Source organism: Catharus ustulatus, chromosome 22 (genome assembly GCF_009819885.2).
Source record: "Catharus ustulatus isolate bCatUst1 chromosome 22, bCatUst1.pri.v2, whole genome shotgun sequence".
NCBI lineage: Eukaryota > Metazoa > Chordata > Aves > Passeriformes > Turdidae > Catharus > Catharus ustulatus.
The window spans coordinates 9660456-9686548 of NC_046242.1; the positions used below are offsets into that span (position 1 = coordinate 9660456).

The 26093-nt window shown below is 47.2% G+C and overlaps 1 protein-coding gene across 3 annotated transcripts in view; it reads left to right on the forward strand.

Moving 5' to 3' along the window:
* AUTS2 (activator of transcription and developmental regulator AUTS2) overlaps positions 1–26093 on the forward strand; it is a 757798-nt gene that overhangs the window by 677670 nt on the left and 54035 nt on the right. For all 3 annotated transcript variants that reach the window (XM_033078074.2, XM_033078075.2, XM_033078076.2), the window contains one exon: positions 11303–11351. In XM_033078074.2, the coding sequence (XP_032933965.1) occupies positions 11303–11351 (49 nt within the window). The remainder of the gene's footprint in view (positions 1–11302; positions 11352–26093) is intronic.

Sequence of the window (26093 nt, forward strand, 5' to 3'; positions counted from 1 at the left end):
GGAGAAGGCATGTTTATGAGGAGCAGAACTAATAGGTCTATGTGAGATAAAGAACACTGCCTCCCACCTCACTTAATCACTTTCTCCCTTTGGGTCCCACTGGTAGAATCTCACTTACTTGCATCTTTATACCTACCTGTAGGTCTACCTCCTTCCACCTCACAGCCCTGTGCTCACCCATGTATATCAGAGAATCCCAGAATGGTTTGGGTTGAAGCGGACTTTAAAGCCCATCCACTGCCACTCCTGCCATGGGCAGGGACACCTTCCACTATCCCAGGCTGCTCCAAGTCCCAATGTCCAACCTGGCCTTGGGCACTGCCAGGGATTCAAGGGCAGCCACAGCTGCTCTGGCCATTCATTCAGCCTCTCACCACTTTCATTCCTAATTTCCTATCTAAATCTACCCTATTCCAGTAAAGCCATCCCCCCTAGCACACCATACATCCTGCACAAAGGCTCTGCATTTTGCACACTTGCTGAATATATATATTCACACTCACTGTCAAGGGCCTATAATGCCCTTAGGTTTTAAATGCATCTTCTCATATTCTATCCAGAAGTTCTTGGAAATCCCATGTTTTCCTGGCCTCCAAGTACACCTGGAGTTGGTGTTGCTCAGCCTCTCCAGTTTGCACTTTGCCAGGCTGTGAGGTTGCACTAAATGCTTTCATTTTACAGCACTTTGAGTGTTCATACAAAGTTGTTAAGATCTGACACCAATTTGATGTTTTCAATCTTGATGCTTTTATCCCACCTGTCTTTGCCTGTACCTGCCAACATGTGCCAGCCAGGCCAGCGACCAAAGCCAAGTGGGGCTTCACTGCCTGAAATGACAAAGCATTTCTTACTGCAAAAAAAAAGCATTACTGCAGAATGCTTCATAAACTGTAAATTTGAAATTAAGGCTTAACATTTTATAGTACCAGCACTGGGAAGTCCCATATCTATAACTAAAATACGTGCCATGGCGACAATAACACTTGGGTTTTATGCAGTGCTGAAAGTTGAGGTGCAGAAAAATGAAATGAGAGCCCCACTGCCTTCAGCACCAGAGAAAACCTGAAAATACACCCACAGCTGGCTGCTAGTCCACAGCTGCTGGGCCACACTCGTACCTGAAATAAAATGCCTGTTAGCAGCCTCTGCAGACAGGTAGGTTGAGGGCTCTACTGCACAGGAGTGACTCGGGTCCTACATTGGGGTGGGAGGAGTGGAGAAACACAGCTGAGTTGCTTAAAATAGCCAGAAAAGGACCCTTAGTCCTTTCTTGCCTTGTTCCCTTCACATTCACAAATGTTCATCTCTGTCTCTCTTTTTTTTTCCAACCTTCCTAGGGGCGATGACTGACAGATTAATATATGTCTAGCTACGTGTCTTAGAAATCAAAAGGAAGGTGCTGTCAGAATCGCTTGTCAGAAAATGAGATTAGGCACACTTGTCATTTGCTGAGGATTGCAGTCTTTCAGAGATAAGGTTGCATTTAATGAGTGTAAAAAGCCTCCTTGTGAAAAAGGGGGTGGTGCAGGAGAGAGAGAATGATTATTTTTCTGGTGTCAGCTGAGTGCTTTATCATATAACTTGATAGCATGGCACCCTGGCAGGCACTGATAATGGCTGCTGGGGCTATTGCACCTCTTCAGCTGCTCTGCAGCTTCAAAAGTGATGACTTGTTACCTGCTTTTAAACTCCTCTTGGATGTCGAAACCCACTATCCTGGGGGAAAGAAGCAAAAGCATGTACAGTGTGTTTTAAAGAAAGACCTGTGAAAACACACAGCATAAAGGGAACGTGCTAAATGTATAGCCACTTTCCCCAGCAAACTAGAAAGAATACTCAGCGGGTTTCGGTGAAATATGGAACTTGTCTGACAAGTGAAGGATAACTAATGAGAAACAGAGCTGTATCCCACTGAAACCAATTGTGTTTTGTTATGGAAAATATTTATCAAGCCTTTTTTTTTCATTTGTTGGTTCTTGTAACAGTGCCATAATAACTCCTCTTATGTGTGTGATTCGGTTTCTCTCATATGCATCTCAGTTATTTAAATCTGCAGTGGGGTGGGTGTTTTTTGATTATCCATTGGATATTATCATCTTGTACATGAATATTTTAGGTGAATGTTTCATTCATCAAAGTAATGGTCATTCTTTTGCCAAGTTAATGTCTTTGCATGGTTTAGAAGCTGGATAAGGTACAGATTTATTGTTCATAATCTACTTTCTAAATATGAGCTGACAGTCAAAAATGGAATTTATCTGTTCAGCAGAAGAGCCCCTACATTAGCTATGTTTTTGCAACAGTATTTCTTGCCTTGGCATACCTCTTTGAAAATTATCCTTGGAAGAGGAGATTTCTGTCGTATATTCTTCTCATCAAATGAGATGTGATTTTCATTATTTTGCTTGAATGTTAGAAAATGAAAGAAATTACTTGATTGGTTTATGGTGCTGATTCAGCATTTTCTGGACTAAAAATGACCTGGACGACAGAATGGGATTACAGCATGCAATAATGGATGCTTTATTTGGTGATAAGAAAGTCTTTTCTTCTGACTGGGTAGAAGAGAATGAAAAATATTTCTCTTATTAGGTGATTCAGTACCCAGATATTGACAGACAAATTAATTTGAAATACTTCTTCAGTTGCAGAACGTGCTAGCAGGCAGAAATTAGGAGAGGATAATGGCCACAGCTTGAAAGTGGTGCATTTATGAAGTGCACAGCAGAAGTGCTGGTGGATGGGGAAGAATTTCTATTTTATCCTCTTACCCAGTGATAGGATCTTATGTTCCTGGTTAGACTGCAGGGTGGATAGCAGCTCAGAGCCCAGTGAGGTCTCCAGGAGCTACATCCAGCCAACCCATGCTCTGTGGTGTCTTTAGTAACTCAGAATTCAAACCCCAGGAAGGGTTTTAGGGGAAGAGATAAAATGCAGGTATTTTCAGATGGAAAAGTTACAGCCAGGATTCTCACTCTTCGTGGTGGTCGAAGGGAAGATGGCTGTGGTGTTCAGCTGAAGGATTTCACATTGGAGAAGCCTGGGGGAGAAATGGCTTCACATACATAGGACAGTTAGGATTTGTCTTCAGTACAGTGACTGGGTCCAGAAAATTATCCACCCTCCCCATGTGTGCAAATCTGGGCTACATCTTGTCCTCAGAAGCAGTGGAGACCACTTAGTATTTTATAGGGCCAAGCTGTAAGGATAGGGAAGAGAGAGCAGCCCTATTGTTCCCTGAGCCCCAGTTTTTATCTTTGTTTCCATTTGAAACCCTAATCATAAAACTGCCTGCAGAGTGGTTGCCTTGCTGTTCCTCTAAATGAGAATTCCAGCTTTTATGCTAATTCAGTTTCAGGTTTCTTTGAACCTGCAGTTTATGGGCCTCTGCTTAAAACTGCAATCTGTTCTGCATAAAAGAAGGGATTACAAAGGGGTTTAGTTTTGCAAATGCTGCAGAAAAATAAAAATAATAAAAAAGTTGCACTGTCATTAATATGTTCCTGCAGAAGTTTTCTGCTTTGTCAAATGAAAAGCGTTACTTACACAGAGATATACCCAGGGATGTTCTGCATCCAGAGCTCTGTTCCCCTTGGAGAGGGGCATTTGCTGATGGTGCACCCCTTTCTCCAGAGCTCTGTCCCTGCTGGAGGGGAGGCTGAGGGAGCATCGCTGTCATGCACTGCCAGGAGCTCCCAGACATGCCCCAAATCCAGCAAAAGCCACCCTCACCACCAGTTCCTTTTCCTGGCATCCCTCATGACCTTTTTACAGCCACACAAGCAGTGATTTTGACGTTGTTAAGATCACCCTGGAGAACAGGTCCTTTTCCTGCACCTCTCAAAGTGCTGGAGTTTAAGTACATTCTGCTTGGGACATTATGTTGTGGCTTGCTGTTCACAGCTTTAAAAGTCCACTGATAGCTCCATAAATTCTTTTCTTGGGGAAAGGATCCTGCATTTCTTATCCAGTAATAGGCAAAATCTTCTTGTATGTTTTCAAAGCATTATGGAGAGCTTTATAAGGCACCGTAATCATGCTCCAAAGTCAGATATCATGGTGTCTTCTGGGAAGGTTAGCAACTTAATGGAAACATAAATGTTTCCAGGCTTTGACAGAATACCAAAGCATTGGAATATCCAGTTTTCATGTTGCCAGGAAAAAAGCTGCAGAACCTTCCAGGTGAGGTGAGGTTTGCCATAAATAATTTAATCCAATATAATCTGCTGTAATTTCAATATTCGTTTGCTTCTTATGCCAGAGATGGATAATTCTTCTTTGGAATTACTCTATGACTTGGAAACGAATATCTGCTTCCCTGCCTGCTGTCTGGGCAGCTTTAGGTCATTTTAATAAAATACTTGGATCTGAAAACCTCTTCCAGAGAGTGAAAGATCTTGAAATTACTTTTGATCCAAGTTCAATGCACTTCATTTGGCTGTTGTTGTGGCAGAAACAAATGTCGATGCTGACAGAGACCACAGACAGATGAAAAAAATTCTGGCAAAGTCCCACATAGATAAGAGACAGAAGGTTTCAAAAACCTATCCAGGCATAACCTAAAGCACAGGACAGTATTGCTGTCAGGAGAGGGGGATGCTTGATCCAAAGGCATTCAAATCAGTGCGGGGAGGAGCGGTCCCTTTGATTTAATTTGGCTTTGAGTGAATTTCTGAACTCCAAATTCTCATTCAGAATTGCACAACGCATTTTGTCCACGGGTAATTTTGTAGCAGGAAAACAGAGGTCCTCGATTTATCTCTAAGGCACGAATAATGAACATAATGAGGCCCAGAGCCCTGCCAATAAACCTCACAGCCCCAGGGAGATGAGCAGGTAAATGCATTTCTGATTCTGTGTGTGCTGAGATTTCAGGTGTGGCATGTGGTTAACATTGGAAAAATCCAGTACAGACAAGCTTGTCATTTAATCCAGACTAAATGTATCAAATTAAAGTCTTGTGAGGAACCTAGGCTTTAATTAGATCTGTTCTTACCATGTCAGGATGTGGAAAGTCTCGGCCAAGGTGCTCATGGAATACATGAGCTGCCACACCTTGGTACTGTGCATTTAATTCCTCGTCCAGGTTCAGCCTCACCTTCAGTCCATGGAGTCCCCAAGTGCTATGATTGTACAGAGAACACTCTGCCAGCTTTATGCCTTTATCAGTTTGGTTTTGGTGGGGACTGGAATCTGCACTCAAGCAACATCCATGGCCAATGGGCTGCAAAGGATTTTGCCCACTGCCCATTCTTGATTTCAGAGACCAGACCTAAAACCATTTCTGTTGGATTTCTAAGAGGAGATAAAAACTACCTCTCTGCTAGCACAGGATTATCTTTGCAGTATATATTTATTAGATGCAAATATATATATATATAATAGATATAAAAACCTGTGGAAGTTTAGCAGCCAAAATCCATGCACAGTTATGGTGTGGAAATGTGGGGATAACTGACTCCTCTGGGCAGTCCTGGAGAATTCATTTCCATTGCCATACCAGGATCCGAGGTTTAATTTTCCAGTGGAGACCACTTGTCCCAGTTTCACCAAAGCATTCCCACCCTGGATTGGTCATGGCATGATGGCACTGTGGTGTCTGCAGCCATGGTCTGACACTGGAGCTGTGCTGGTGTGTTCATCTCCTGTGTAGCATTATTGTTCTTTGTACATCTTCCCACCCCACTGTCCCAGCAGAAGCCCCCACGGTCAGCAGGACTGCACCTCAGATAAGAATCTTGGAGGAGCCACTGAAGGTGAAAACATAAATGGATTCTTAAATGGATCACATGGTGATGGAAAGAGGAATGGTGGAGAAATACTTGCATACAATCATGTAGTTCTACATGGGTAATTGGTAGGCATTCTTTAATAATGATGGCACTTGTGCTTGTGTGGACAGTCAGATCATGATTCCCCCTTCCCCTCACATACTGTGGAATTTGCTCTGGGCAGAGCCACTGCACCCCATCACTGCTGGGGGAGAGCTCAGAGCCACCTCAGTGCCCTGGGGCCAGGAGAAGGGCCAGGCCCTCATCATCCCATGTCCCGGGGCTGGGCCAGGACACACATGCATCTTTCAGAGCTGCTGTTGGATTTTGAGCACATAACTGTAATCCCAGCTCAGGTGAGGCCGAGCAGGTGTGCACAGCTCTTGCTCTGCATTTGATTTCTGGCTGGCACAGGCAGTTCCCATCTTTTCCTTAGAAAGATCACCTCCTCCAGGCTGAGCTCTACCACAGGAGTTGGGGTAAATAGGACTTGTCAGCCCTGTTTCTGAGAATTTAGCTCAAATTCGAGTGGAACACATGGGAGTTTAATTCCATTAGCACTCCTAGCCCAGTATGGGTTTGAAACCCATTTCCAGGTTTGAAATCTTGAAAATACTCCCTGGGCACGGTCTTGCAAGCCTGTAAATCCCCTCTTAGCACCTATCCCTTTCCCAGGAAACATCTCACCGTCTGGAGCTACTGTGCCAATGTGCATAACTGCCTCTCATCTTCCCAGGAAACATCATTTGGCTCCGAGTGCTGCGCTTCAGTGAATAATCATTTATATCATCACGTATCTGTGCATTTATTTTCTGCGGTGGCCATTACTAATGGTGTGCTGCGCTTAAGGAAAACCTACAGCGAGTGGGAAATCCACTGCCCGTTGACAATAATGTTCAGTGTTGGAAGTAGTCAGGCAAATCTCTGCACGAGGGGCTCCGAGAGAAACCACAGCTCAGCGAGCAGCCGGGGTCCCTGGCAGGCCACCCTGCCTGCAGCTGGGGACGTTGGTTTATCCCACTTACAAAAAAAAATAATAAGAAAAGAAAAAGAAAATTAAATTTCCGTTAAAACCAAAAGACTGCTAAATGCAATACGATGTTTTCGATCGTGTTTTCCTCCCGCGGAGCTCTAGAGAGTGATGTTCCTGGAGCTTTCGCGACTGATGCTCGTGTGCGTGTGCCGCCATCCCGGGGCAGCGGGGACTGTCGGGCTCCGCGGGTCCCTCGCACCGCACGGAGCAGCCGCTGCCGGAGGCTCCGCGCAGCCCCGCAGGCTGCTCCGGGCCGGCCGCTGGCGGAGGGGAGCGCGGTCCCGCGGAGCACCCCCGGCCGGGCCGCCCCCGCCGCGGGGACCCCGGCGGAGCGCGGGGCGGGGCCGGCGGAGGGCGGAGCCGGCGGGCGGCGGCGGCGGCTCCGGGAGCGCCGCGCAGTGCGGAGCGAGCCGGGCGGCGAGAGGGGTCCGGCCGGCGCCTGCAGCCGGGCCGGGCGGAGCGGAGCGCGGCGGCCGCCCCTCGGGGATTACAGGTTTGCGAGGCTGTTTCGGCGGGGCCGGAGGAGCCGGGGCCGGGCCGCTGCCTCTCCCCCATGGAATTCACCTGAGCGCGGCCGCGACGGGAGGGACGGCGCCCGGCGGGAGCCCGCTTTGGCTCGGGAGAGGACGGGCATGACTTTTTAACCAAAACAAAAACGATCAGCCCCCCAAACGCCCCGGCAAACAGCGGAAGAGAACCCAAAAAGCCGTCCGAAGGAAGGGACGCGCAGCCGCCGGCGCTGGAGCCGCGGAGGGAGGGAGGAGGCGCCGCGGCCGCACCGCCCCGCACCGCCCCGCACCCGGAGGTGCCGCCGCTGCCCCCGGCCGCCGCTGCCGCACATGGTTTTCTTTGTCCTGCTGCCGCTCCTGTAGCGCCCGCTCCGCGCCCGCCGCGCTCCCCGCACGCCGCGCTCCGCTCGCACCTCCCGGGAACCATCTTGCGGGAGCGGGGAAGGGGTCGGCGGCCCGGGAAGGATGCCCGCCCGGCGGCCCGCGCGCCCGGCCCGTGGAGTCGGTTCCCCGCGGAGGATTAGTTGGGGTTTGGCCGCGGGACGCTGAGAGCCGCGCTGGATCGGAGTTGCCGCACACGCCCGTCCCTCCCGCACCGCAATGAGCCGCGGGCCGGCCGCCCCGCGGAGCCCCCGGACAGCAGGTAATCAGCGGGGCGGGGACAGCAGGGCTCCTGCGGGGCAGCACGGCTCCTGCGGGCCCCGCGGCGGGAGCGAGCGGCCGCCGGGCCCGGCAGCCCGGGACGGGCCGGGGCGGAGGGGGCGGCGGGGCCGCGCTGGCTCCGCGGGCAGGTGCGGGGCCGCTGCAAGTGCCGCGGCGGGGCCGGGCCGTGCCAGCAGTGAGTCAGGCTGCGCTGTCTGGACAGGAAATATTTTAGTCATACGTCCCCTCGAACGGCAGCACATTCCTTGGTGAGGGAAAAATACTCTTTGGGTCATTTCTTTCTGTGTGGTTTGATGGGTTTTTGTTTTTTTTGTTTTTTTTTTCTTTAAGCCCGGGGGTTGCTGACTTGTTTCATTTCGCGGTGAAAAGGATTAAGCTGCGCTTCGTAACAAGGGGATTTGTAAGGGAAAACGGCCAAAGTGCGAGGAAGGGAACTGAGTGTCACCAGCTCCGGCTCTGTGCGGGAGACACCGAGGGGGCTCCTCGGGCAGAGCACCCCGGATAACCCGGTGCTGTCCCCAAATGTCACGGTGCCAGCACAGTGCTCCATCAGCTGCTCGAGTAAGAGCTGGGAAGACCGGGATAAAGGGCAGCGAAGAGAGAGTTGCACTTGGCTGGTGAAGGGAAGGGAGAGCCGAGCTCCTCTCCGCCGCTGGAACATCCAGGTTCGGCCACATCAGTGCACATAAAGGCACTTTGTTGTCTGCGCCGGTTCCTGTCAGTGCGGAGCGAGCTTTAAGTCAGCACTGCACAGCCACTGAATTTCGTCCTTCTGGGGTAGTGCTGAGTTGGTGCGGGTGTTTGAATCAGTTGGGCTTTTTGTTCCTTTAGTGTTGTTGCGTGATGTGACTGCCTAGCCGTGGAAAAATAATAGTTGCATGGAAATTGATACACTGTGTCTGGTGGCAGAGATTGTGTTCGCCTCTCTATCACCGGTACATAACCCTAATTGCTATTCTGCATCTAAAACCCAATTTTTGAGTAAGGAAACAGTCAGGCCAAGTTTATCTCACCGTTCCAGTTAGGGTTTGGGTTATTTTCATGGTAAAGCAGGCAGTGTGGTTATTTCAAGTTGCTCTTCTATTTGGTTGTGTGTGGTCAGCAATGCAAGATGAGCTTTGCTCTCAGACGAGCTTTGTCTTTGTAAAATAATACATTTTTAAGATATGTGTGACATGGATAATCGTCTGCCAGGTTGCTCCGGAGCAATCCTCGGGCAGGTTATGTTCTGTTCGAGGTGTGCCACTTCCAGGTGTCACAGCACTGTTTGTGACTGGGGTATGCGATAGCACGGTAAAAGATTGCACCTGAAAAAAATATGGCTTAAAAAACAATCTCTTGGTTTATGCTTGGCATTAGAGCAAACTTCTTAAAAAGATGTTTTCCTCTTTGCAATGCTTGGAAAAATCAAGCGAATAGGAAACATGGAGTTTCCCTGTGCTGTTTTGTTTCGAAACAGTAAAAGAAAGTAACAACTGAGACCGTAAGAAGTTTGTTTGGTTTTTAATACTGGATTTTCTTTCTAAAAAGAAGGACTGGTTCAGAGAGTTTTGACTTCAGAGAAAAGCTCCAGTTTAGAAGACAACAGCTGAAATTCACTGGGAAAGATTATTTTAAAGCAGGCTGATTGGCAAGGGTAGGAAAGCATTGAGCCTCTTGTTGGACTAATACTGGGCTGCTCTTTAAAGCACATGGCCTTCTTGATCTCTTCAATTTGTGCATTATTCACATATTTTCATTAATTTAGAGAAAGTCATCACTGAATAATAAATCCATCATTGGGTAATAAATCCCGTGTTTACAAGGTATTTAATTGAGACGAAATGCACCAGCTCGGCTTTCAAATAAGCCAGCAATAATCTAGTAAATTTTGTCTAGAAGTCTGAAAAAGAATAAAACTATTTTAATAATTAATCATTGAAATCTTGTCTGCGATTGAGGACAAACAGATTTTTTCACTGTATTGCTACACTGTGATGCACAGTCTGAGCTGTGTCTGCTCATTTATCGAGAGTTTCACATCCAAGTTTTTAGTGCAGTCGAGATAGCAAACATATTATGTTGATTGTCTGGTGATTTTTATCTGCTTTTGAATTGAGAAATTCCTCCCCTTTAACATAAAACCTCCACAGCCCACTTTCCAAACAACATTTTCAATTATTGTTCCTGAATCCATCAAGAAAACAGTTTCTAGGGAAAAATAAAAATCTTTCTTAGGTGTTGCATTTTAACCCTATTTGCAGTGTTCTGTTCCTGAGCACATTTTCTCTGTATTTTTCAAGAGTTTCTCAGTGGGGCTGGTTTTGGAATTGAACATCTCTATGCTTTTTGTGGTGCAGAGGTGGGAGAAGTTTGAGCTGTAGCTGCCTGTGTGTGTTTTGTGTGTGTGTGCCCAAACACAGCAGCACACAGCTGGCAGAAACTAAAGGTTTGGTGCTTTTGGGCTTGGGGCGTTTGCAAAATGAACATTTTCAGTGTTCCTTCCCTGCCTGGTTTTGTGAATTTCTGTGAATTTTTGTTGGAATTTCTGAAAGGGGGAGATCAGTGGTTTTGTGTAAAACTGAAATAACGCTTTTTATATGGATGTAGGGCTGAGCTGGCACCCGACATACAAACAGCAGGAATAGACAAGCTACTAACACCATATTAAGGGGGAAAACCTCCATGGATAAAGGTGGCTTGATGAAAAAGAAAAGGTTTATTAGTTTACACAGCGAGGTGTCGAGAATCAGTTATTCTGAGGAAGGCAAAGCTGACGTGGAAATACACACCGATCCTAGATACTGACATGCTCTTTATTTTTCAAAGAGTTTGCAACAGCAGTTTATGAAATTACTAACCTAAATTATCAACGCTACTTTGAAGGTGGTAAAAATCGAATGTTCACACAGCAGGGATCCCAAAAATTCTTTAAAAATTAATTAAGAAATCTGCAGTTGTGGAAGTTCCTGAAACTGGGCTGTCTGGTTCGAAATCATGACTCTTCTCCATCACAAAATCAATGTTGGAATGTATTGGATAATGGCAGTACAAAGATACAGTGTCTGTGCAGCTAATGTTGAAGCAAAACCCCATTTCTTTATGAAATAGAATCTTTCCAAGGAAATATCTGCACTGCAGGGCGGTGAAGCACAGCCAAACAGCACCACCTCATGGACACGGCCTCCGGAGCCGCCGCTTCCAGCGTCCCTGGTTTTGTCTCCTGATTTGTTTCCCTAAAATATACACACCTCTGCCTGTGCATAAATACACCGCCGTGCCTTCGGAAATCTATCATTGCTACAAAATGTAACTTCTTTTTTTTCTTTTTTTTATTGGTCTTTCAGGCATCTGATGCCAGCTCTGAGAAACTGTTCAACGCTGTCACAAATAAAGGTAAGGCTGCAATCCACATCCCAAACAGATTTATTTTCCTTTTTCCCCCACACGTTTCTTTTCATGGCAATTTCAATGGGAGATGAAATGTAACTTGTCTTGCAGAAATGTCGCAATCAGCTTGTTAGTGCTTTTTATGTTTCTCTGGGTATCAGACGTGTTCTGTATGCTTGGTAATTGCTTTGCTTAATATAAAATATAGGCTTTAAATAATGCATTGCCTGCCAGGTCAGAATTAATTTAAATAACAATATTAGGGAATAGTTTATTTTACAAATGGCTTTAATTTAAGCTCATTTAAATAACTGTAAGAGTTTTCAAAATGTTTTAACTTGATTGTTACTCATCAGCTCCATGATAGACGTGGAATTATGAATAGCCAATTTGCACTGCTGACAGTAATAACCAGCCAACGTTTAGTATTCACAGGATAATAGTCATAAACCATGGCTTACTGTGCTGTGTGCTTTCTGTTGAGTTAATAAATGATAGAGAGGGCCACATTTAAATATTCAGTATCCCATTAATTTCTTCCAAACAGCAATCCAAAGACAGAGCGGCTAATGATATAACAGTACATTAAGGAAAGCTCGCCCTAAATCAGCGCCCGTGAGCTGCTCCTGTGTGTGGAGCTGGGCCTGGAGCGCCCTTGTCACAGAGGCTTTGGGGATCCTTTGGGTGTAATTCTCATTTTTGGCCTGGTTGGTGTTTTTGCAAGGAGGGTGGAGGGAGCAGCTCCAGACATGAGTTGCACAAATGAGTGTAATTCAAAGCCTTGAAAAGGCATCTGGTTTTTAGCCCAGTGTCCTGCTTTTCTCTGGCAGCACATGGGAGGTGCCTGGAGAACGTTGAGCTTCCGGCTGTAAACCCAGAGTTTTATCTGATGGGGTTTGGAACACTCGGTCAGTTTGTGTTAGAAGAGGCAGATTTGACTCGTTTGAAATTCGGGTGTGTTTTGTTGGCCAGGTGTGGATTTGCTCAGTATTTGCCCTGTGTGCTGCTCCCCAGGTTTGGTTTGTTACTCCAGTGTGTCATTCCAGTGTTTCTCTGTGCCTTTTAATTCCACGAAGCTGTGGTGGTTTAACTGGGGACAGAATGTGACCCCGTTACCTTTGGGATTCCCATGCTGATCCGCTGCTGCTTCTGAAGGCTTCTGCTGCATATTGAATTATACCTGGATTTAATTGCATTACAGATCCATAGTCCTGTTTTTCATGTATTAGCATCCTCTGAAAGTACAGTCTGGATTATTTCTGTGGTCTAACCAGGTTATCTCACTTGGCAAGCTGATTTATCCTTTGTGATTAATGGTATTTACAGGTTCCCCAGGCCCCTCCGGAGGCTGAGAATAGGTGGCACGGCCATTAGAAGGGAAGAGCTGCTTGTCTGGAGTGACCCCAGGCCTCCAAATTACATGTGACTGCATCTTTATTTTGCTAATTTGCTGTAAAAAGCTTTGGCATTTGAGCAGCCCTTTCTTGGGGCTGGGCCAGGGCAGGAGAAGCCGTGGTGAATCCACATTCCTGGTGCAGGCCTGTAACCAGGGTGAGGGGCTCCTCTCCTCGCCAGGAGGTGACTGATGAAGAGTAGGCCCCTCTTCCTCTTCCTTTGGTTTTCCTTTTGACTCAAACACATTTCCCACATTCTTATTGCTGTTTACTTACGGAGCTTGATTCGTGGCATCCCTTTGGATGTGAATACCCATGCTTGACAGGGAGCCTTTTCTTCCGAGGTACTTTTCTTTGGTGATTTAGTTCCCTTGAAAGGATTAGGGTTTCTTTGTGTAGCCTAAAATCAACATGGGCTTTTCGAAGCTTTGCTTGGGAAACCGTACACAAATAAGCTTTTTAGTTGATGGTAGATTATTCCTTTGCCCCTTATTTCCATCAAAATGGCATCTTTCTTTTCTCCTCCTGAGTTTCCCCTTAAAGCCATATGCTAATTCCTGTTGGTAACATGAATGACAAGGGAGGAATCAATGCAAATCCAGGTGCGGCCAAACTAGGCTGGCTGGTATTTTCTTTTTTTTTTTTCCCTTACCCTCTTTTTTTCTTTTTTCCACTGGGAGAAAGAGATTAAGCGGAAAGAGAACGGAAAAAGCATAGGGGACAGTTTTGTCAAAGGGATTAGCATTCAGACTACAAAATATCAGGAAAAGAAGCTCAGAAAAGCTCCCCTGTTTGGAGATAATGTCAGTAATTGCTGGCAGGCAGGTGCTGGGCTCTCTGCCGGGGCTGGGGGCTGTTCCTGCTCCAAGTGGCCCTGGGGAGCTCCGAGTGCCCGGGGGCTGTCAGTTTGATAAATTCCGAGTTCAAGTTCTCTCTCTGCAGCTCAGGCTGTTCGCTTCCAAGCCAGCTCTTCCCCACTGTGTTGTCCGCGGCTGCTTTTGCCAAAAGCAATAAAAGTCACTCGTAAGAAAGGTCAGATTTGCATTGGGTAAATCGTGATGAAACCTTCCAAGCTGCCAGGCTGGGAGGGCTGGGCAGGCTGACAGCGTCCGGCCCTCTGTGTCCATGGCCACTCCTCTTGGGTGTCTCACAGCCACCTGTGTCACACATGCTTGGGTTTGGTTTGCCTTTTTTAAAAATTGTTATTATTTTTTAGTATTACACATAACTGAACAGCAGAAAATACAGAAGTAATGTATTTTCAGAGCAGGTACAAATCCCCAAGTATTTTACATCTCATATATACATTTTGCCCTCTTTTTGTCATTTTGTGGTGGACTTCAAGGCTCAAGATGGGCTCAGGCTCAAGGAGTGATGCATTAGTGTGGATGTGTAATGTGGAACAGTCTCTTCCTCAGCAACATTAAGAATTTTAAAAATCCAGAGCCAAGGGAAATCCCCCCCAAACCTTTATAGAAGAGCTGATAAAACCCTTTGAGGAGAAGTCTCTCAGCTCCCATTTAGGACTTGGCTGCCCTCAGAGCTGAATGGAAATGTGCATCACTGAATGAGAAGGGTCCTGTGCGCTTTTGAGAGCGGCCAGTGGATGTTGGGGTCCCTCAGGGCTGAGGTGTGTCAGAGCTGAGCAGTGAAAAGGGCTGTGGGGTTCCCCTGTCACCTCTGTGCTGCCACCACTCCCAGAGGTCCCCAGCACTCAGTGTGGTTGCAGCAGGGCTGGGAGTTTGGGAGGGATGGAGCTTGGTCCCCAGAGCAGAAGTTGCTGTATGAGTGGTCCCTGGTCGTGAATCAGAGCCTGCCTTCCTTGGCTCTGGCAGGAGCACTGTGTAATGCTTGAATTACCCAGGGAGAGGGTTCCCTTAGGAATGCAGGTGGCTGTGCTGGGAGGCGAGCACCCAAGGGTCTGGGCCCTTGGTGGTGCTTGACAAAGGAGCTGTCAGTGTGTGAATGAGCTGGAGAAGAGCTGGCAGAGGAGAGCATCCCCTCCCCTGCCCTCCTGCTCTCCCTCATTCCCTGCAGGACGGCCCTTCCAGTTGGGATTGCTGCTTGTAGTCTGTGTGTCACTGAAGGAACAGAGAGCTGCCCCACACCCTCTGAGAGTTTCACCTCAGCACCATTAATCCTAGCAAAAGTACAGGGTTTGTTCATGAATTTTTGTAACATGACTTCTCAGCGTAATTAAATTCTATTATCTCTCAATAATTTAAATACACACATCTGAAGCTGCAGAGCAGGCAGCTCCTACTACGACTGTGTGGTTCATTTATGTTAACTCCCTCCTACATAGCCTTGGAAAACAGCTTTTCCTGAAGGGAGAAATAAGTCCCAAAGTGGTGAAGTTTTCATTTGTGCTGTATATTGAAGTTTGCCTTTGATCAGAAGCACAATTGGGCTGTTAGAGCTTTTTATGTTCAAATTGTTTACAGGATGTTCATGTAAACTTTATGAATCCTTCTGCTGCGTGGCACCACCAGCTGTCAGGGAAATATTTATACTCTCAGCTGGAGGTAGATCAAGGCATCTGGGTTAGGAGGCTTCACTGGTGGCTGAAATACCAGTCAGATCAAGCCCTGGCTTTTTAGGCAGTTCTACAGCAATATCCTGCCCTAGAAAAAAACACAGGCTGTTGTTGTTTCTCCCCTTGGCTTCTGTGGTGAAGCATTTCTTGAGGATCCTCTACAACATCTGTTTCTGTAAACAAGCAGGGAGCTAAAGCTGGCAATTCCTTCCCTGCTGATCCCTTCACAGGAGGTCCTTGGCTGTGGAGAGGTGCTCTGACTCTTGAATAAACCATCCCACAGCATCTCCAGTTGGATGTAAGTGGATCCAGTACTCCACGTGTGCAGTGTTAATGTCTCAGTGTGCCAGAGGACAGGCTGGGGCTGCCTCCCTCCCTCCTTTCCAGGGTCTGGAGGAAGCCACAGAACATCTTCACTTACTTGGGCTGTGTTCTCAGCTTCACTTGCAGTTTTTGGGGTGGCTGTTCCTGCTGTCTCCTCTCACTGAAATGCCTCTTCCTCCCAGTACTGCAGGGAGCCAGCCCCAGGCCAGCAAACCTCAGGGACTGCTGAATCATCACAGATTCTGGTTTTGTGGCAGTTCTGATGTGACCCCCACAAGTGACACCCTGACAGTGGCGTCTCCTCCCCTTTCTGGTGGAGGCTTCCCTGGTGGCTTTGAATCACTGGTTTGCTGATGTGTGGGTTTCAAATGCCTTTTCAGTATTTTCCAGTGTCTCATGAGGGAGAGGCTGACCACTGGAAAAAACTGTGGGTTAGGAGAGCCTGGGTTTCTGGTACCCTTGAGTTAGATTAGAAGAGCTGCTGGCTCACATCACTCTTGTCTTCCAGGTGAAGCAGAGAAAATGTCGATAAATATCTTGTGATGGTGCTTTGTTCCGCTGCACAAAGAGTGAGGCAGCTATTTCCTGTGCCAGGGACGCTTTATCTGAGCAAGGAGCTTGTTCATAACGTCCCTTATGGCTGCACCTCCTGAGCACAAACCACCCCTCTCCAGTCCTATGCCTTCCATGCTCTCTCCTTCTCTATGTGCTAGAAGATTTTTGGCTGGACTGTGTCTGCCAGCTGAGCTGTGGGGTCCCAGTGCTGGGAGATGCCAGGGCAGTGGGGTCCCACTGCTGTGGGGTTCCAGTGTTATTCTGTAGCTGCAGGAAAAGGTCCCTGGATAATGTGATATGTCCAGAGGGGCTGGTGAAAGTCTGAGGTAGACTCTTCCAAAAATTTCAGATTCTTCAGTTGTTAAACTTACAAAACAGGAGTGTGTCAAGGCTTCCCAGGTAACTTTTAGGTTAGTTAATTCAAAACAAAAGAAGAAAGCAGGCAGCATGGTACAAGCACCTGAAGGCATTGGCTTTTCCTGACCGAAACAGCAGAGGGAGAAGTTGAGGGAGAAGTTGCAAGTGTTGTTCCGGGGGTCCCTGCCCCTTTGGGCTGGTATCAAGTACCCTTTGTGGTCAGCTGGTGATCACATGCCCCCAAGAGTTAATTTAAGGCTGTGGATTTTTGCAAAGTCAAGCTATTGTGGGCTAGGGAGCAAAATGGCAATATTTGCCAACAATCATATCTAATATGAAGGGAATATTTGTTTTGTAGATTAAACTCTATTTGATTTTCTCCAAAAAGACATCAGTGTTGGGCTGTAAAATTGTGCTAATTGGTTCATAAGAAGGTGGGGAAATTCTTGGGATAGGAGTGTTTTGGTGGCAGAGATCCTGCCTTGCCATACCTGAGGTTGGGGGAGTCCAGGCTGGAGGCTGCTGCGAGATTTGGTGAATGGAGCATCCTGCAGACCTCCCCTCTCTGGCCTGCTGTTAGTCTCTCCCTTGTAATAAAATGTTATTTTCTCTGAAAATGTATGTTTATTTAACTAGGTCTCTTTTTGCTTCACAATCTGGATTCCATTCAGTCAGTTACCACTCCAATTAACTAACAATTATTTAACATTAACAGTAATTACAGACGCCAGTTAAGCGCCTACAGATGTCAACTGTTAGCTTTGTACCTAATCACTCAATGAAATGGAGAAAGTTCAACAAACATCAATTAGCCAAGCAATTAGTATGAGGTAGGAAAGAGCATGTTATCGTGTGTGAGCTGATTCAATTTATTTTATTTTGTCAGTAAAACACACACAGGCAGACAAGCAGCAATAAGTTGTTGAGATTAGATAAAGCTGTATTGTTTTGCTGCTTATACAAGATTTTTTTCCCCTCTTGTTCTCTCCCTTACATAGCTTCACTGTGCTTTGCCAGGCGTTTGTTATCTTATCAAATGCATTTCATTTCCATTGGAAAAGCACAGCAATGTCACAGCAAAGGGGCCAGGTCTCCCTCAGGTGTCACTTGAGCAGAGCCACTCCTGGCAGTGGGTTTAACCTGGGTTTAATCCAGGAGTTAGGCCAAGGTCAGCACACCATGGATCTGTGGTTCTAGGTGGTGCTGGACAACAGGAGTTCCTTCACTGGATTTTTCATTTAATGTTGGTTCTTGATGGACTCTGGTTCCACTGGCCCTTGCTTGAGTTGTAAGGGGACCACAGGGCTCCCTCCAGGCCTGCAGAAGCACCCAGGGCACAGCTGGAGGGAGGGAACAGCTGGCCCAGGGCATTCCCAGAACGAGGCACTGTCACCCCCAGGCCTCCAGGGGAGCAGTTGGTGCCTTCAGCAGCACCATGGAATATTGTGGGGACTGTGTGCCCTGCATGGCTAAAAAATTAAATAAACAAATAGAGAAGGAATGGACCATGAATTAACTTTACCTGCTTTACCTGGAGAGAACTGGTTGATTCCCAACCACCATCCAAGTTGCACCACCAGCCTCTCTTCTAGGCTGTTTTGAAGTCAGAAGAGCTGTGCAGAACATGCTCAGGGTGTGGTTGTGGGGTGCTCAGGGTGTGGCTATGGAGTACAGGGATTGCCCAGGCTTCCCAAACACCCAGCTGTGCCACCAAGCCTCCAGGTCACCTCCCGAGCCCTTCTCCCATAGGATCTAATGTTGCCTCACTTGGCACAATTGCACAGCCTGAGCAAGGGCTGTTAGACAGCTACTGTAATTCCAAAAAGAAAAAGTTCCCCAAAATATCCCACATCCTACAGTCTTGACACTCTGGATGTCTACAGGAATTGTGGGATTTTTTTTCCTTTTTTTTTTCTTTTGTGTGTGTTTGTTTTAATTAAAAGGTGCTTAAAATCAAAACAAAAAGGGTTTGTTTTTTTCCTTCCAGTTCTCAACTGCCCCCCAAACAAGAATGCCTTTTGCCTTCAAAAAGGATGGACAGGGGTTGGAGCAGCCACGTCTGGTGAAGTGTCTGTGTCCACAGCAGGGACTGGAATGAGATGAGCTTTAAGGTCCCTTCCAACCCAAACCATTCCATGATTAATCATCACTCTGACATATTTTAAATGTTTTTCCACACAAAACAATCCCACAAAGTCAGATGTTATTTTATCATGCAGACTGTTCACAAAAGCCCATGAAGTTCTATGAATTCGTCATTGTTTTCCCAAAGTGTGGGAATAGGAGCAGAGAACCACAGGCAGATCTCGCTGTTGCTTTCCAAAATTTCAGCTTTTTTTTTTTTCCTAGAAAAACACAGTCTGAACATGTGAAGAAACTCTTCAGTGTATGACCTGAGTTCAATAATATTTGTCTGAGTAGGCAGAAAAACTGAAATCAAGCTTCCCAGTGACAGCTGCCATGTTCCTTCTGGTGGCAAAGAAGATTTTGTGAAGGGTGAGGCTTTAATCTGGTAAAGTTTTAGCTTTCTCAGGGCTCCAAAGGAAAAGGCAGGGCCTGGTTATGAAGGGATGCTGTGAGTCTCAAGAGATGGAAGGGGTTGTGAAAGAGCATTTCTGGGCTCAGGGGACAGTATAAAAAGACTGATTTGTCCTTGTTTAGGCTTCAGCTTAAGTGTTGTGCTTTCTTGCTCCACTGGCTTCAAACACTTGTTAACATCCAGTATTTACTTGAGTGCTCTTCTGGATGAGAGCCTCATGAATAAAACCTGGGACACCCTGGGGAATCTCAGCTACCTAGGATCACTGAGATTTCCTTTTTTTCTTATCCCTGCTGGATGCTGGTGAATGAGGGGGACTCAAGCCCCTTTTGCTGTCCCAGTCCCCCAGCAGGTCCCATTCTCTTTCCCTGTCTGGCTGCTGCCCTGGCTTTGGGTACCAAAGTTGGGCAATGTGAGCTGAGTTGATTTCTCACCAAGAAAAAAAAACAAAACAAAACAAATTGCAGTGAAGTTACTCAAGTGGAAGAGTGAAAAAGGGGGTGGCAGAGCCTGGGCTAGGGCAGCGGGGCAGACTCCCCCCCCAGGTGCTGGAGGACCAGCCAGGATCAGGACACTGCTTCAGCTGCCATCACCACTTGTCCTGGTGTTGTCCAATGCATTCAGTATTCAGTTATTAAGTGTAACAGATTCTGTTTTCCAAGCTGGATGTGACTGACTGAGAGAGGCCTCAAGTGTGTCTGAAAGGGCCTTGCACAGTGTTCAAGTGGTTTTAAAAAAGCCCATATCAATGTATACTTAGAAAGTGGCAAACAGAGAAGCAGATAAACTGAGTGAAGTGCCCTTTAGAACAGTTAATGGCCTTGACTTCATGTGCTGGGAGAGGGAGCTGAGAGGGGGCTCCTTCTGTGAATGATCACAGAACTGCAGAATCCCAGAATGGATTGAGTTGGATGGGACCTTAAAGCTCATCTCATCCTCTCATTCTCAATGCCTGCCACAGGTAGGGACACCTTCTACTGTCCCAGATTGCTCCAAACCCCATCCAGCCTGGCCTTGGAAACTGCCAGGGATTCAGAGGCAGCCTGAAAAGCCTGACAGCTTTTCTGGGCACTCTGTGCCAGGGCCTCCCCAACCCACAGTCAAGAATTTCTAAGGCAAAAATGTTGTTCCTTAGAAACCTTTTTCTTGTCTTTTTTTTTGGAACTGAGGACCTAAGCTTGCTAAGGCTGTTCGGAGTGGGGCCAGGAGAGAGTTCACAAGTCCAGCAGCACAAGACCCAAACCCCACCAGAGCTGGAGTCTGTGTTGATGCAGCAGGATTTCCCCTGGAACTTGAAATCCTGGCTCAGGGCACACTCACAGCTTGCCCTGAGCCCTCCAGAGCCACCTGATTTATTCCACTCTCCTGTTCACTGTCAGAGGAGCTCCCCAGACCTCCTGTTCCCCCTCACCTGTAGTGATTCAAAAGTCATGCATGGCATGGACCAAACCACCTTCTCCCCCAGCCCCCATGGGAACCTTTCCTTGGTCACTTTGTACTCTTCATGGGGTTTCACAAACATTGGGGGGTCAGGAGAACTGGGGCCATCTGGGCCAGCTCAGGCCTTGGTGAGGGAGATGGGGAAGAAGCTGGGAAGAGGGATGATGTGAAAGTGCTGCTGAGCTCCCACAGCCATTTGCTGTAGTTTCCAAATACCTCAAGTTAGTGGGCACTTTTGGAAATTAGAGGCAAAGGAATTTGAGTGGCTAGCAATAGAAAACAGCTGCTGCAGAGCAAGCTGGGTCCTAAGGAAAAACGACTCCATGGAAATGGGTCTGCCAAGTAATAAAGCCACAAATAAATACTTAGTTCATTTACTAGGTTGTTGGTCCCATAAGCACTGAAACTTCATTTGTTAAGAGAAGCAGCATTTAAAAAGCTAAAGCAGATGAGCAAGGCCCTGGTTTTGCTGTTGCTGGCTGGGTTTGTTGCTGGGGTTGTATGCCGGGGGCCTGTGCAGCTTTCAGCAGGTGTGGGAGCTGCCTGGGGACTCAGCACCAGTTTGTTCTGTGCTGTGATAATAGCTGTTGGGTTTTTTCTTTTCTCCTTGCCCATGTTGCTGAGATAAATGATTATTAAAATCTGACTTCAGGAGTTTCTCAGTGCCAGGCAGGACCTGCTGCCCCTGGGGACAGGTGGGAAGCTGTGCCAGGAGCACAGTGCCTGCTGTGGATCTCAGCCTCAGGGGTGACTCAGCTTTGGAACTTCAAACACCAGCTCTCCTGGCACCCTGTGATACCACAGAAAGACTGTTGTCATTAAGGGAATTACTCTCCCCAGGCAGTTGATCTTCAGGTATTTTGGTTAGGAGGCACAGAGACACTTCATGCTGTGATAGATGGAAAGTCTGATGCTGAGTTTCTGACACTCCCTGACAGAGAACAGCTGGAATCTTTTCCATCTGATTGCATCTAGGACAGCCTCTTTAGGTACTGTTCTCCAGGTTCTCCTGATGCTCTTCCTGAGATCTTAACAGGTCTTACATAGTTTTCATGTGGAAGAAATGGAGTGAACTGGGTTCTCACCTCCTCATCAGCAAAGGCAGAGGAATGATCTTGGTCTTCGTTCTGGTCTTCATTCATTGCCAGAAGTTCAGCTTTGTGTTTCTAACTCCCAGTCAAGTGGGTGTTGATTTGAAGATAAGGATTGTTGCTGTATGAATACACAGCCTGCAAAGCCTTTGGGATCTGGGAAAGATTTACCATGTGGGTGGAAAGATGGAAAGCAGTCAGGGTTTTGGAAGGAGCAGCATGGAATGATCTCTGAACACATTCAGGGATGAGAGCATGCTCGGGAGCAAGCCTGGTAATCCTGGAACACCAGGTTCAGCCTCTTTCACCTCGCCAAGAGAAATCCCATTGCTGCATCAGACACATTTACAGCCACTCCAGCCAGAGTCATTTTGAAGACATGGTTCTTGAGCAACCAGCTCATTATAACCCAGTTCATACTTGAACATCTTGTCTGGCTGCAGGCAGGGTGAGCAACCCTCAGAGTACACCAGCAGCTGCCTGTGGGGTGAACTCACACTGGCACTGGGGATGTCCCTGTGCAGCAAGAGGTGTCCTGTCCTCTGCAGCCAGCCCTCAGCCACAGCCATGAGCAAACAGCTCCCTGTGACCTGCTCTCTCCAGGCTCCAAGGAAACCATAACCTTAGGGTGCAGAACCTCGTCCTTGGCCGCATGAAAGGGTAAAGCAAAACCAACTGGCTCTATGGATGGAATTAGACAACTCTTGTTTCTGTGTTGCAAAGGTCGTTTTTCTTGTGTAACAACTTTTTTCCATGCAGTGGTCAGAGTGTTCCTTCCTAAAAGTTGGCTGTTGTACCTGCTTTTGTATTTTCCCAGTGGTTTCTCTAGATATGTTTTGCCCAAATTAGTGACCTATGAATTTGTACTTGGAAGGTGCTTATCTTATAGAGGTAGGTGAATCTGCATAAATATTTTATAAAAATAAACATCTTCTTAAAGTGATCTTCAGGAAGTGTCCAAGGCCAGCCATGGGTGGGGCTTGGAGCAAGCTGGTCTGGTGGAAGGTGTTCCATGGAAGAGGGGTTGGAATGAGATGAGCTTTGAGGTCTTTTCCAAGCCAACCCATTCCATTATTCTGTGGCGCTTTAAAAGATCATGGCCCAGTGCTGCCCTCAGAGGCTGTCTGTGATGCAGACAGGATGTGATGTTGAGTTTTGGGTAGATAAAGCCCAGTTTGATCAGTCAGGTCAGAATTGCTTCCCAGAGAGAGCAGCACGACGGTCCCTGATGGTGGCCTCTGCAGAGCCAGCTGTGTTTGGGGGTGTGACACCATTCACTGACCAGTCCCATGGACACCAGGTGACACCCACAGAGCAGCAGAGAGGACTCATGCTCCTCAGGTCACTCCTGAGAGCTGCATCGTGAGGTAATGGGCCTCAACAGAGCTGTTTTTCCATCTGCATCGGGATCTGCTCTCTGTGTCTGATGCTGACTAGGCTGAAGTTCTCATTCCACAGACCACCTTTGGCCCTGTTTGCACAGCCCCTCACTCTGCACACCAGGCCCATGGCCAGGACTTGTGGGAATCACTGTAATACAATTAAATGGTGATAACAATCATCTGGCAAGCTGTTCCACTTGTCTGGAAAGGGCTGGGCAATATATGCATGTGGGAGACAAGTCTGTGCATCTTTTGAGTTAATAAAAAAATTAAGTTTGTCGACAATCCAGCTGCAGTAAATTAACACCTTACTTAAATAGCTGACAACTTGAAGGAGGGGGTTGGTGTTTTAATACTTAGGCTTGTTTTCTCTGTCTTCACATGCCCTGTCCAGCATCTCCTCTTTCTAAATAACCTAATTGCTCTCCAGCCTTTCAACAGCACATCAGCTTAGTGCCTTGCTGCCAAGGAGGTTGTTCACCTCAAGGCCTCATTATGGTGCCACTATATCGGGGCCAAAAATAACTTGACAATACCAGCTCGATCTGCAGGGCTCTCAGTGACAAACAAATAATTGGGTGAAGGAAAGCCTAAACACAGCCTGCTGTGCACAGCCCCTGGTGACAACAGCCACCACACTTCAGGGAGTGCTGGGACACAGGGGGATGGTGTGTGGGATCTCTTCAGCAGCCCAGCGAAGTCATTGTTATTTTCCTGCAGGTAGAGGACTGGCAATTTGGAACAAATGCTTAACAAAGGCATTTGAAGAAATAATAATTAAAAAACAGTGGCACTCACACACTGTCACTTAGGGGAGGTCTGTGGGTGTGACAGGAAGTGATCTGTCTTCGCCTTTTAGTCTGATATTATAATTAATTTAAAGTTGATTGCTGTGCATACTTAAAAATTACATTAGCTGGTAACGTGTCTCTAATGATGGTTTTGATTGCTCTGGCAGTTTACACAAAAGCAATGAAACCTCTTGTCTTTGGAGTGTGCTAATGTGTGAATGTGTCCTGAGAAGGCAGCAATGGCTGCACCAGGGTCCCCCAAAGTGAGGTGTCCCCAGCAGGACGGTCCATTTGGGACAGTCAGTGTCCTGCAGCCCTCTGGGTCAGCTGGGCTGTGCCAGCACATGGCACCAGGGCACAGCCCCACATCCTCTGGGAGTGTTGGGTGCTGTCCTTCCCCATGGCAGCACAGCCCCAGCACTGCTGTGCTCATCCCCCTGGCACACCCCAAATCCCCCTGGGCTCCTGCAGAACGGGGCTCTGGGGTGTCCAGGGAGCTGCAGGAAAATACCCTGGATCCCTGGAGTTCACAACTGGGTCTGACAGGACACAGGGAATGGCTTTAAAGTGAAGGAAGGCAGAGGTAGATCAGATATGGGGAGAAGTTCTCTCCTGTGAGGGTGGCAGGCCCTGGCACAGGGTGCCCAGAGCAGCTGTGGCTGCCCCTGGATCCCTGGCAGTGCCCAAGGCCAGGCTGGACATTGGGGCTTGGAACAGCCTGGGACAGTGGGAGGTGTCTCTGCCATGGCAGGGGGTGGGGCTGGATGAGCTTTAAGGTCCCTTCCAACCAAAGGCTTCTGGGATTCTCTGAATAGTTGATATTGCTAATCCTGTGTGACTTAGTGGATAAAATAAAATGGGTACATTGAGAAGTGTGTGAGAGACTCTGTAACCTGACATTTCCTGGAATTACTCCTTTTTTAGCAGTTTTTAACTCCTTGTTTGTGCTTGTGAGTGAGTAGCAAGTCGGGATTTTCAGCCAGGTCAGTCCGAACGTGTGTCCAGGTGATACCAAGCAGCTGAGCAGGGCAATGAGGATGTTCCTGTTCCTGTTCCTGTTCCTGTTCTAGGGGTTGTTTGCTGTGCTCAGCACAGTGTTGGTAAGCAGAGCATGGGGAAGAGAGGGAGCAGCAGCATTGTGGTGTTACTGGAAGTGATTCAGAAAGATGCTACAGGGGCACGTTACTTGTTTTGGCAAAGAATCTGTAGCATTTTTCCGCAGTATTTTATTATTCTTCTGCTGCTAGCAGTCAGAATGAGGACTGGCCAAAAAAACCAGAGCAGCTATGGAAACTTCAAAGCTCAGGGATCAGCCTCGTTTGTGGGTAAAAGCCTGCCTTCAAAATTTATGTGTTCATGTTGCTTATTTTAGTAAACATATTATGGATAAAGTAATTTCCAAATGCAAACAGGAGGCAGGGAATAGGATTCTGTCTTTGAGCTGATTCTTCAGGAAATGATATACAGACTTCAGCAGTCTCCATTTGAATATTTAGGTTTTATTTGCTTTCCTTTGGCTAACCATGGAACTTAAGCACTGCTTAAAACCCAGAGTTTATCACTGGGCTTTCATTTTCTCTCTGCAACTTAAACTTTGCCCTTTGTAGATGGAGTGAATCCATTCTGTTGGGCTGTGGTTTTAATATGGAAAAAGCATGCAGAGAACTTGCTCTGACAGGCAGAAGGTAAATGATTTCCCTATGTCTCAGGCAGGTTAGACTTTTTTATTTTTAAAAAAAAGAAAGAAATTGCTTATACTCTGTTTACCTTTTCCCCTGAGGAGTAAATGGGAGGTGGAGGCAGCACATACTTTCTGACACGGTGTGTTTGAGGTTTCTCTTCTTGCAACAACAACACATCAGCCAGGAGCAAATTTCCTGAGGGTGGTTTGCTGATGGACGTGCTGAACTTTGCCTTGTCAACAGGCACATTCCTGGGATTTCATGCACCAGCAGCTGAGGTGTGAATGGGAGCTGTACGAGCAATAATTCACGTTTATTGTGCAGATTAGGAGCAAACAGCAGCAGGATGGAGCTGCTTGTGTTTCAGTACAGGACTTAAAAGGTTGGGATGAGTCCAGAGGAGGCCATGAAGATGCTCCAGGGGCTGGAGCTGCTCTGCTATGAGGAAAGCTGAGTTGGGGTTGTTGGCCAAGAGGAGGCTCTGAAATGACCTTTTTGTGGACTCCCAGGGTCTGAAGGCACTCCAGGAGAGCTGGAGAGGGACTGGGGACAAGGCATGGAGGGACAGGACACAGGGAATGGCTTCCACTGCCAGAGGGCAGGGATGGGTGGGATATTGGGCAGGAATTGTTCCTGTGAGGCAGGGCTGACACAGGG